Source organism: Ochotona princeps, chromosome 24 (assembly GCF_030435755.1).
Source record: "Ochotona princeps isolate mOchPri1 chromosome 24, mOchPri1.hap1, whole genome shotgun sequence".
Classification (NCBI taxonomy): Eukaryota; Metazoa; Chordata; class Mammalia; order Lagomorpha; family Ochotonidae; genus Ochotona; species Ochotona princeps.
The window spans coordinates 24799834-24810842 of record NC_080855.1 but is presented as its reverse complement, the minus strand read 5'-3'; the positions used below and the strand labels follow the sequence as shown (position 1 = coordinate 24810842).

Here is an 11009-nt window from a genome sequence, read left to right as displayed (position 1 = left end):
CCCCCACTTGCCCTCACTCTGTATTCTCAGGCCCCCGCCTTCTGCCTGGATCCTTCCAGCCCTCCAGCCCCCAAGGAAGGGTTCTTTCCTTGGCCTTCAGGGGGTGGAACCTGATGTTTACATTTTCTGTCTCTGCCCCACCCCTTGCGGCGCTTTGAGGAATCGGAAAAGAACCTGCTGTCCCTGGGCCTGTCTCCTGCCTTGTTATTTGATGGAGGGGCTGGGAAGGAGGATTAGGGAGGAGGTGGTAGGAGACCAGGGCCTGGGTTTTTCTGGTGAGGCCGCTGGGCAATGTCAGGGTGCTTGGCCTTTGGTTGCCTCTGAGTCACGCAGCAAACATGGGCTGGGCTCCTGCTGCTCTTCCGCCTCTGCCTGGGACCTGCTGTCTCCGTCCCTGGCTCTCTGGGGTCCTCTGTGTGTCCCCAGCAGCAGCCGGATTGGTGCCCCGAAGCGCTCATGCAGCTCCAGGAAGCTGGAAGTGGGGCTGGTGATGGCTGCAAACCCGCAGTCCTTGTCGGGCGAGCTGGGTTCTTGGCCAGCTGCATGGCACAGTGCCCGGTACTGGGCTTCCACCACCGGGAGCAACCTGGCCAGCCGCCTCCAGCTCACCCCAGCCAGAGCCTGCAACCAGGCCCCCAGTTCCTCCTGGGTCTCTGCAGCCAGCCTGTAGGCCCGCCCGCCCGCGCCCTCCGCGGCCCCCGGGGTCAGGATGCTGAAGGCAAAGGGCTCAGCGGCCTTGCTGCGGGGCTGCACCTGGCAGTTCTCCAGGAGGATAAGGCCCAGGGGTGTGGGGTCTTGCCGGCGCTCCAGGTAGAAGAGGAGGTTCCCCCGCAGGACGAACCAGCGGCGCTGGTAGCTGGAATTCCGGGACCCCTTCTTGAGCAGGAGGCCCTCCTGGTCTGGAGCCTGGGTGCTGTACCCCTGAAAGAAGCTCAGCACAGACCTGCGGTGCAGTTTCATGGCGCTCCAGACGGGAGGGGACCCTGCAGGAGATGGGAGTGGTCACCTGGGGAGGGCTGCGCGTGCGTCCTCCCCGCTCCTGCAGGCGCCGCCTGGGCAAACAGGCCTGCCTGTGTCCCACCACGCGGGGGCCTGACCGCTACCTCCCGCCTACCACCTGGGCAGGGGGCCCCGGTCCTGGCTTGCCGGGGGTCGGGCTTCATCTCCCCGCTGGGGTGTCTCTCGGTGCCCTTTATCATGCCTACCTGAGAGCAGGCACAGGAGCGTCTGGCCTGGCCACAGGGCACCGGTACCAATGTCACCTCTCCCCGGGTGGCTGTCCCACCTCAGAAACCAGGAACTTGCTCTGGGGATAGGCGGGGAGCAACTGATTTCCTCCTGGGTCCTAAAGCGAGCTGAGTTCTTCCTGAAAGCGGCCTTGGTGGGCCAGGTTTCCCCCAGCAAGAAGGGCAGGGCCGCACCTCGGGCTGGCAGGGGGATCCCGCCGACAGTGGACGAGTGGAGGCAGGAATTCCAGTGAGATGGCGGGAGCGTGGGGCGAATGGTCGGTAGGAGGCAGGCGGAGAACTGCACTGGGGAAGGAAGCCCTGGTCTCCGCTCCCATCTCTCCTCCCGCTGACCCCGGGCTTCCTTTTAAGTAGAACGCGCCCCAGGTTCTCCCCCGAGGCTTGCGAGCGCATCCCTCAAACACCCCGCGCGGCTCACCGCACGCCTCTAGCGGAACGGGGTGGGCGGGGTTTGCCTCTGAGGCTCGCTACCTATTTCCGCCCACTCTTCCCTTTAGTCGTAACAACCACAGTGAAGCCACTTCCGGCCTCTCGGTCTTTCTCAGTATTCTTCCGGGTGATGGCGGCCAGGTGCCCCGGATGTAGCCCTGGCGAAAGCATCTTTCCTTTTCTTCTCCGCGTCCCGCAGCTCCGCAGGTGATTGCGCGCGGCTAGGGCTGTCCTAGTCGGCGGGGCTGTGTCGCCCTCTGATCTGTACTCATACCCCGGGACAGCTGGGGGTCACCACGCAGAATTAGGAATTGGGCGCGAGGAAGAGGAGGAGCAGCAGGGCGCCGCGGGAGCTGCGGGTCGGGGAGCGGGCGGCCGGCTCGCCGGGCCGGGGAGCGCACCGACTGCGGGGGCCGGATGTGGGCGTGATCACGTGCGGAGCCGGGGTGCATATACCCCCGCAGAAAGTTGGAGGCGGCGTTCCTCTGCCCCGCGCCTCTGCTTCCGCCCAGCTCCGTGAACTCTTTGGGATCCTGAACCGAGTCCGGTTGGGGAGGGGGACTGTCCTGGCTATCAGCTTTCCCTTTGGAGAGTGTGTATATGTTGTCATTACTTCTCACAACGCCAAGAAAATGTCCGCGGTTGCCAGGGGGGCCCCCTCGCCGGTCGGCGGCCTCCCCCAGTTCCTTAGTCTGCATCCTCTTTTTCTGTCCGTTTAAGGAGACCCACTCCCGCCTATCATGTCCAAGAGGAAAGTGACCTTCCAAGGTGTGGGAGATGAGGAGGAGGAGGAAGAAAGTGTTCCCAAGAAGAAGGTGAGGGGTGGGGGCTCTGGAGAGGAGTGGGGGCAGGGGGTGGTGAGAGGAGCCACGGAGAACTGCTTGGAGGGAGTGTTTGCAGGGTTTTCATCCTGGCAGCTGAAGCAGCTCTGCGTTTGTTTTCTTTTCTGTTTTTGTTTTGTTTCTAAGATTTATTTATTTTTTTACTGGAAAGGCAGATTTATAGAGGAGAGACAAACAAAAAGACATTCCACGCACTGGTTCACTCCTCAGATGGCCACAGTGGCCAGAGCTGAGCCATTCTGAAGCCAAAAGCCAGAAGCTTTCTCAGGGTTTCTGTTAGTTATTTAAAAAGATGATAGAGTTCTAGTTCATATGATATTACGATATTATCCCGATATTATTACGCGCAGCTAATTCCCACAACCTGGTTCTTTACCGTGAGCTGAAACACCAGACGCAACGAGGTATCTTTTGGAGGTTTTATTCCAACGGGGCAGGAATGGGTAGAGGGGAACGGGAGAGCAAAGAAAAGCAAGAGAGAGAAGAGAGGGAGAAGAGAGGGGTAAGAGCGGGGTAAGAGGGGGAGGGATAAGAGCCGGGATAAGAGAGGTAAGAGCCGGGAAAAGAGAGGTAAGAGAGCGGGCCGCACCTGGGGGAGCCTTTTGTCGGCCAGGTATAGGGGGTGGGGATTGGGAGGGATTGAGGGCAGGCCCCCAGGGGATTGGCGCCTGCAGGTGAATGCCTAGGGATGATTGACAAGTGGGCAGAGTTAGGGAGGGGGCTGGAAGATTGGGGTGGGATTCAGGTGGAATGCCAGGTTACATCTGATTGGTGGGTAGCTAGCCCGGCGGGAACTTCATGAGCTGTGAGGAAGAAGGAATGGCGCCGGGTCCAGGGAAGGCTATTGGAATAACTCCTTACAGTTTCTCATTGGGTATAGGGTCTCAGGGCTTTGTGCCGTGCTCTGCTCCTTTCCCGGGCCACAAGGAGGGGGTTGGATGGGAAGTGGAGCAGCTGGGACATGAACTGACTCCCATATGGGGTGCCAGTGCTTGTGGGCAAAAGATTAGCTAATTGAGCCATCATGCTGGGCCCAGTGATCCACATTTCTCACCCACTGCCTCCTGCCCACAGCTGGTGGACCCTGTGAGCAGGGCAGGGGGTCCCGGGAGCCGCTTCAAAGGCAAACACTCCTTGGACAGCGATGAGGAGGATGAGGAGGAGGAGGAGGGAGCCAGCAAGTATGACATCCTGGCCTCGGAGGACGTGGAAGGTGAGCTGACCCGGGGGCTGGAGGTGGAGGCCGCTCCTGTGTTGTCACCATGTGCTGAGCCTGGGGTGCCTGTGTCTTTCATGCAGGTCAAGAAGCAGCCACGCTCCCCAGCGAGGGGGGCGTGCGCATCACACCCTTCAACCTGCAGGAAGAGATGGAGGAAGGCCACTTCGATGCTGACGGCAACTACTTCCTGAACCGGGATGCCCAGATCCGAGACAGTTGGCTGGATAACATCGATTGGGTATGTGGCCCAGGACTGGGCACGGCTGGGGGAGGGGGTGGCAAGGGCTGGATCTGGGCAACCTGAGGCAGTTGGTCAGGGATTACCGCCTCCCTGCCTCCCATTCCAGGTGAAGATCAAGGAGCGGCCACCAGATCAGCGCCCGGCGTCCGACTTGGAGGAGGAGACAGATAGCCTAGGCCAGACGCCCATGAGCGCCCAGGCCATCTTGGAGGGACTTCTGGAACTGCTCCTACCAAGAGAGACAGTGGCTGGGGCACTGAGGCGCCTGGGGGCCCGAGGAGGCGGCAAGGGGAACAGCAAGGGGCCCGGGCGGCCCAATTCCCCCCAGCGACTGGACCGGCTATCTGGCTTGGCTGACCAGATGGTGGCCCGAGGCAACCTTGGTGTATACCAGGAAACAAGGGAGCGGCTGGCCATGCGGCTGAAGGGATTGGGGTGCCAGACCCAGGGATCCCAAGCTTCCACGCCACCACCCTCGCTGGACATGTTTGCTGAGGAGGTGACAGAGGGGGAGCTGGAGACCCCAACCCCTGTCCAGAAAGGAGGTAAATACGGCGGGCAGTGGAGGGCAATGTTGACAGGAGGCGGGGCACAGGGGCTTCAGTGGGCTTCTTGCTGCTACCTCCACAGAGGCTGAGGCTGGAGGAGACGGCCTGGTGGACGTGATGTGGGAGTACAAGTGGGAGAACACAGGGGACGCCGAGCTCTACGGGCCCTTCAGCAGCGCCCAGATGCAGGTAGGCACTCCAACCTGGCCTGCCCTACCCCGTCCCTGGGTCAATCCTCCCCCCAATTCTGCCCTCTCCCCACCTCTCTCTCCCTGCAGACTTGGGTGAGTGAAGGCTACTTCCCAGATGGTGTCTACTGCCGGAAGCTGGATCCTCCTGGTGGGCAGTTCTACAACTCAAAACGCATTGACTTCGATCTTTATACCTGATCTGCCGAGGGCCCCGCTTGGGGCCCCCGTTTGCTGGACTTGGTGGAACTGGCCCCCAGCTGCCTTGGGCAGTGAGAATCTTAGAGGCCATTTTTCAGTCCGTTTCCTTCTTTTTCGTTTTTTCTTCCGCCTCCCACCCCACGCCAATAAAACCCTTGAGTTGTTTTTGAGGGCCTGGGCTGTGCTGATGGGCCAGCAGCCATGTCCCCTGCTGAGTGTCACTTATAGGAGCCTCTCTGACCTCTGGAACCTCCTCGCCTTCGTTCACCAGGGCCTGATGGGTGTCGTGTAACGTCCCTACCCCTAGGCAATGCTGGCTCTCTGTGGATGTCTTCACAGGGTGCTTGGTGGGCTGTCAGGAGTGGGACTGCTGAGCCAAGATCAGGCTGTGTCCTTGAGAGCCTGAACGCCAGCAAGGTTGAACACCAGGGTCATCTCCATTCTCACTCCCACTGGCCTTTGCAGCAGTTCCCTTGGATGAAGTACAAGCTTAGTGTTAACACTTGCCAAGCCCCTTGAGGCCTCCTGGACCAGCCCTGGTGTTACATGGGCACACAATGGCAGTGAGGCACTAGAGGGCACACTTCACAGAGCTGGCCCAGTCCCAGGGAGTGCCTCTCCCAGACCTCGCCTTGGAGGTGCAGCGGCTTCCTCTCCTGTCCATGACCATGGGCGGGAGCCCAGGATGCTCAGAGGACCTGGCTCGGGGCCTTCTGGAAATCTGGGCCAGACCAAGGGAGACCTTGAGGATGAGGGGGATTGTGTCGTGACCCCACAGTGTCACCCTGGCCTCTCCTGGCCTTCCATACTCTGGCTGCCTGCTGGGCCCTGCTGGGGCTCTGCCATGCCCTGGACTTCTTCCATGCCTCATAATTAGCAGACAGACAGAGCCATGGGGCTTGGTTGTCATGGCCCAAGCAGCTCCAGGGAGTAGGCCTGATTCCCAGACCCTTCTTGGCGGAGTGGGGTTGAGTGTGTGCAGGGTCCTTTAGCCACTGATCAGCTGAGGGTCAGAGCCAGGGGACATGGGAATACAGGCTGGCTGGACACGAGGAAACAGGGACTCTGCATGTATTTGACCTTCTAGCAAGGGTCTCCACTCCAATTGATAAATGAAATTGCAATATAAGTTTATTTTGATCCAAAAAGTTTGAAGTCCATGCATCTGATAGAATCTTTGAGGTTCATGGAAAGTATTGGGAAGAAACTGCATGGATTCCCATGATGCTCAAAACACTTAGTTATGGGCCCAGCACGATGGCCTAACAGCTGTGGTCCTTGCCTTGAACCAGCGCCAGGATCCCATATGGGCGCTGGTTCTAATCCCAGCAGCCCCACTTGCCATCCAGCTCCCTGCTTGTGGCCTGGGAAAGCAATCGAGGATGGCCCAAACCCTTGGGACCTTGCACCCACATGGGAGACCCAGAGGAAGTTCCTGGCTGCTGGCTTCAGATCAGCTCAGCTCCAGACATTGTAGCCATTTGGGGAGTGAATCATCGGACGGAAGATCTTTCTCTGTCTCTGTAATCTGCCTTTTGCACGGATGCAGGGTCCCAAGGCCTTGGGTCCTTGACTGCTTTCCCAGGCCACAAGCAGGGAGCTGGATGGGAAGTGGAGCTGCTGGGGATTAGAACCGGCTCCCATATGGGATCCCGGGGCGTTCAAGATGAGGACTTTAGCCGCTAGGCCACGCCACCGGGCCCAATTTCTTTTTAAGATTGACTTATTTTGAGCTTGGCACAGTAGCCTAGCGGCTAAAGTCCTCGATTTGCACATGCCAGGATCCCGTGTGAACACAGGTTCTAATCCTAGTGGCTAGGCTACTGTGCCAGGCTCAAAATAAGTCAATCTTAAAAAGAAATTGGGCCCGGTGGCGTGGCCTAGCAGCTAAAGTCCTCATCTTGAACGCCCCGGGATCCCATATGGGTGCCGGTTCTAATCCTCAGCAGCTCCACTTCCCATCCAGCTCCCTGCTTGTGGCCTGGGAAAGCAGTCTAGGTCGGCCCAATGCATTGGGACCCTGTACCCGCGTGGGAGATCTGGAAGAGGTTCCAGGTTCCCGGCTTCGGATCGGCGCAATACTGGCCGTTGCGCTCACTTGGGGAGTGAATCATCGGACAGGACAGAAGATCTTCCTCTCTGTCTCTCCTCCTCTCTGTATATCTGACTTTGTAATAAAAATAAATAAGCCTTAAAAAAAATTGGATGTGGAATATAATCGATGTGTACTATATTTGGGTAAGTTTTGTATCTACTAAAACAGTTTTTTTTAGAGTTACACAAAACTTCCAAAAATAGTTTTGCATTAAAGAGAGAGTGCTCATCCACTCTGGTTTACTCTTCAGATGCGCACAGCAACCAGGCTGGGCTGGGCTGCAGCTGAGTTGGGAATTCTGTGCACCTGTCCCAGGTTGGGAGCAGGAACGTCATTTCCCTGAGCTGCCACCATGACTTCCCAGGGTAGGAAGCTGGGGCTAGGGTTGAGCCCAAGCGTCTACCCTCCACGTTGCCATTTTTTTTTTTTTTTTTTTTTAGATCTCAAGGTATGATCCATACACCCTGGTGGTTTTTGTTATATTTGAAGTGTGAACTGGCATGATGACAGCATGCTAAACCTCCACCGGTAGTGTCAGCATCCCATGGGTGCTGCCTCGGTTCCCATCTTTTCCACTTCCAATCGAGCTTACAGCTGGCAAAAGCAGCAGAGGCAGGTCCAAGTGGATGAAAGATCTCTCTAGCTGTCTCTCTGTAGCGCTCTCTTGCCAATAAAGAGAAATCCTTTGGAAAAGGAATATGTTAAGTGCTATGCAACTATCACCATCATCTAATTTCATTTTTTTATTGCCTTAAAAGGAACCTGACCCATTAGTAATCCCTTTGCATTCTCCCCACATGACCTCACCCGGCAGCCACTTCCTGTCTCTGGCTTATCCTGGGCATTTGAGATAAGCGGAATCAAATGCTGTGGGTCCTTCGTGTCTGGGTCCTTTGGCTGGGCATGGTGCCGTGGCAGTGCGCCACACTCCGGCCTGCCTTCCCATGTTGCCCAGTGAATGAGCACATGGCATGGCAGTTTTTTAAAGAATATTTGTGTCTTTGAAAGGAAGGGAGGCGGGCAGCTCCTATATACTGGTCACCCCCAAACCCCTACAACAGCTCAAACCAGTAGCCCAGAGCTCTACTCAGTTCTCCTAGGTGGGTGGCAGGGACTGAGTCCTTGAGCCATCACCTGCCACCTCCTTCCCAGGAGTGTATGAGCAGGAAGCTGGCATGGAAGCAGAGCCAGGGCTTGAACCCAGGGCCCTCAGCTATGGGATGCAGTTGTTGCTAAGTGGGAGCGTCACTGCCTAGCCAAATGCCCACCTCAGTGTGTCACTGCTAACCAAACCTCACACTTTTTATTTAGAGTTAATTCCTCTCCCCACCCCTGGCCCACTGCCCTTTTCTGCCCCAGGTCCCATCAGAACTTGTTCTGTCTCCTCACATCTCAGCTCCTCCCTCTCCTCTCCCAGTCTGACAGCTTTTAGACTCACCCTGTGCCCTTGACCTTGAAGGGATTTTGACGCGTGGTTTTGTCTGGTCTTCACTGGTGATCAGAACTGGGTTCTGGGTTTTATATTATTTTTTTTTAAAGATTTGTTTTTATTGGAAAAGCAGATTTACAGAAAGAAAGAAGGAAAGACAAAGATCTTCCATCTGTTGATTCACTCCCCAAATGGCCGCAATGGCTGGAGCTGCACCGAGCCGAAGCCAGGAACCAGGAGTCTCCTCCAGGTCTTCCACACAGGTGCAGGGTCCCAAGGCCTTGGGCTGTGCTCTACTGCCCTCCCAGGCCACAGGCAGGGAGCTGGATGGAAAGTGGAGCAGCCCAGACAAGAACTGGCGCCCCTATGGGATCCCAGCACATACAAGAGGAGGATTAAAAATTGAGCCATGGCACCACGCCCGGGTTCTGTTTGGTTTTTTTTTGTTTGTTTGTTTGTTTGTTTGTTTTGTAAGTATTGAAAGGTGGATATACAGAGAGGAGGAGAGAGAGAGGAAGATCATCCATCTGATGGTTCACTCCCCAAGTGACTGCAACGGCTGGAGTTGAGCCAATCCAAGGCCAGGAGCCAGGAACTCTTCCAGGTCTCCCATGCGGGTGCAGGATCCCAAGGATTTGGGCCATCCTCAACTGCCTTCCCAGGCCACAAGCAGGGAGCTGGATGGAAAGCAGGGCCGCCGGGACAAGAACCAGTGACCATATCCCAGGCGTGCAAGGTGAGGACTTTAACCACTACGCCACTGCACGGCCCGGGGTTCTGGGTTTTTTTAAAGTCTCCAAGGCACTGAGTTGCACTGCCCTGCTCCTGCTCAGTTTCCTTCTCTGCGCTCCACCCTCCCACTCCTGCTCCAGCCCATTGAACTGTGGCTTTCCAGGCCCCGCCAGGAGCATCTTCCTAGGAAAGGCAGGTTCACTGTATGACAGCCTTCAGCCTCCTCTTCCTCACAGCTTCCCATCTGCACTGCCCCAGCTTGGCGGCTGCTCCACCCCCAGTGCCCACACAAGGCACAGATCACAGATGTCTGTGGCAGCCCCACAGCGGCTATACCCGGGCTGTGACCACTGCAGGTTGGTGGGGATGGGAACTCAGTGCTGATGGCTGGAGGAGGGAGTGAGTCAACTCCTTCCTGGTCCCCTCTGTGAGCCAGACGGGGAGTGGCCTGGGGCACCTCCCAAGGAGGTGAGGTGTGGCCCACATAGGTAGCAGGTGGGTGCCTCTCTCAGGGAACAAGCTGAGGTTCTTCCGGCTCCAAAGGGTATCACTGAGTCATGGTCAAACACATGAAGGGCTTTAGATCAAAGCTGTGGTTGATGTCATTGCCTTCGGGAGGCCTGGCCCCTCTCAGTTCAGCCTCTTGCCCTGGGCTTGGCTGTTTCCCAGCCATTAGGGGATCCTCAGGTGGGGGAGGATGGAGGCTGTGCAGGGTCAGGGTGGGCGCTGGCCAGAGGTGGGGGCCCTAGGCCTTGGCTGTCCCGCCCTGCCTCTGTGCCAAGATCTGGAGGTGCACAGACTCAGGACCTCATGCAGCAGGTTGTATGACCCCTGGTGCAGCCACTTGAACCAGGTTCGGGGTGATAGGGAGCCCTGAGCCTCAGCTGTGCCACCCGGAGCGTGCTGGAGACCCAGACGGCCTGGAGGCCTCTGACCACAGGAATTCCTCTGCAGGCTGGACCTCACGGTGGCGATTCTATGCTTGTGCCTGTCATGAGTGGTGCGCCTGCCGTAGGAGTCAGGCCTCACCGTGGTGGCCCTGCCACCCTGTGTCTCTGGACTAGCTTCCCAGGCCTAAGGCAGCCTCTCTGCAGTGGGGTTCAAAACCTCAGACTGTCTTTAGCCTCTCCCCTATTATATGGCAGCTGGCTAGGTTGGGGATGACAGCATGGCTGTTACCCTCCCCAGCGCTAGCTGGCTCTGCCTGCCCTTTAGATAATTTCCCCCAGCCGCCTGTGGAGACCCTGCATGGAACAGGGTGGGGCTGATTTTCGGTCCTGACCACTCGCCTGTGTTTCCAGCCCCTGCCTGCCGCCCCCTCCTCTATGTGCAGGTCCGAGGCCCGCAAGCATGGCCTCAGGTCATTTCTCTTCCTCCACTGCCATCCATTCCCTCTGATCTGACTCAGCCTTTGAGAGTGTGACTCCATCCTTCAAGAGAAGAGGCGGTGTTTGCCCACTGCTGAGTCCCTAAGAAAAGATAGGTGTGAGGTTAAAGTCCTCGCCTTCCATGCACAGGGATCCCAGATAGGTGCCAGATCTAATCCAATGGCCCTGCTTCCCATCCAGCTCCCTGCTTGTGGCCTGGGAAAGCAGTAGGAGGGAGTAGCAAAACCTTGGGACCCCACACCCGCATGGGAGACCCAGAGGAAGTTCCTGGCTCCTGGCTTCAGAAAGGCTCAGCAATGGCCATTGCGGCCACTTGGGGAGTGAATCAGTGGATGAAAGATCCTTCTTTTCTCTCTGTAGCTCTGCCTTTCTAATAAAAATAAGTAAATATTTTAGAAATTCATGAAGATGTGTATTATGATAAAATTATGTAATACATTTCAACTCTTT

The 11009-nt window shown here is 57.1% G+C and overlaps 2 protein-coding genes across 5 annotated transcripts; one reads left to right on the top strand and one right to left on the bottom strand.

The window, feature by feature from the left end:
• Positions 1–69: 69 nt before the first annotated feature.
• Positions 70–1636, bottom strand: LOC105941917 (sesquipedalian-1-like). Of its 4 annotated transcripts, none has more exons than XM_012927471.2 (2): positions 1104–1636; positions 70–983 (listed from the first exon to the last, which is right to left on the bottom strand). In XM_012927471.2, the coding sequence occupies exon 2, from the start codon at positions 958–960 to the stop codon at positions 295–297; it is 666 nt and encodes a 221-aa protein (XP_012782925.2). In that variant the 5' UTR covers positions 961–983; positions 1104–1636; the 3' UTR covers positions 70–294. The 4 variants fall into 4 exon arrangements, with proteins under 4 accessions (XP_012782925.2, XP_058536499.1, XP_058536500.1 ...); XM_058680516.1 differs by having other exon boundaries at positions 1118–1636; XM_058680517.1 differs by having other exon boundaries at positions 1206–1636.
• A 228-nt stretch (positions 1637–1864) lies between these two features.
• Positions 1865–5080, top strand: CD2BP2 (CD2 cytoplasmic tail binding protein 2). Its single transcript, XM_004586881.3, has 7 exons — positions 1865–1883; positions 2397–2491; positions 3593–3731; positions 3818–3975; positions 4085–4523; positions 4609–4715; positions 4805–5080. Exons 2-7 carry the CDS (start codon positions 2417–2419, stop codon positions 4913–4915), a joined length of 1029 nt encoding a protein of 342 aa, XP_004586938.2. The 5' UTR covers positions 1865–1883; positions 2397–2416; the 3' UTR covers positions 4916–5080.
• The last annotated feature ends 5929 nt before the right edge of the window (positions 5081–11009 follow it).

What these genes read in the sequence shown, in the direction of transcription:
- LOC105941917 (XM_058680516.1), bottom strand. Translation starts at nt 1,199, where the DNA reads ATGATAAAGGGCACCGAGAGACACCCCAGCGGGGAGATGAAGCCCGAC. An exon ending in GACCGGGGCCCCCTGCCCAG is followed by an intron (nt 984 to 1,117) that starts GTGGTAGGCGGG and finishes CATCTCCTGCAG; the next exon opens with GGTCCCCTCCCGTCTGGAGC.
- CD2BP2 (XM_004586881.3), top strand. Translation starts at nt 2,417, where the DNA reads ATGTCCAAGAGGAAAGTGACCTTCCAAGGTGTGGGAGATGAGGAGGAG. An exon ending in AACCCCTGTCCAGAAAGGAG is followed by an intron (nt 4,524 to 4,608) that starts GTAAATACGGCG and finishes CTACCTCCACAG; the next exon opens with AGGCTGAGGCTGGAGGAGAC. An exon ending in TCAGCAGCGCCCAGATGCAG is followed by an intron (nt 4,716 to 4,804) that starts GTAGGCACTCCA and finishes CTCTCCCTGCAG; the next exon opens with ACTTGGGTGAGTGAAGGCTA.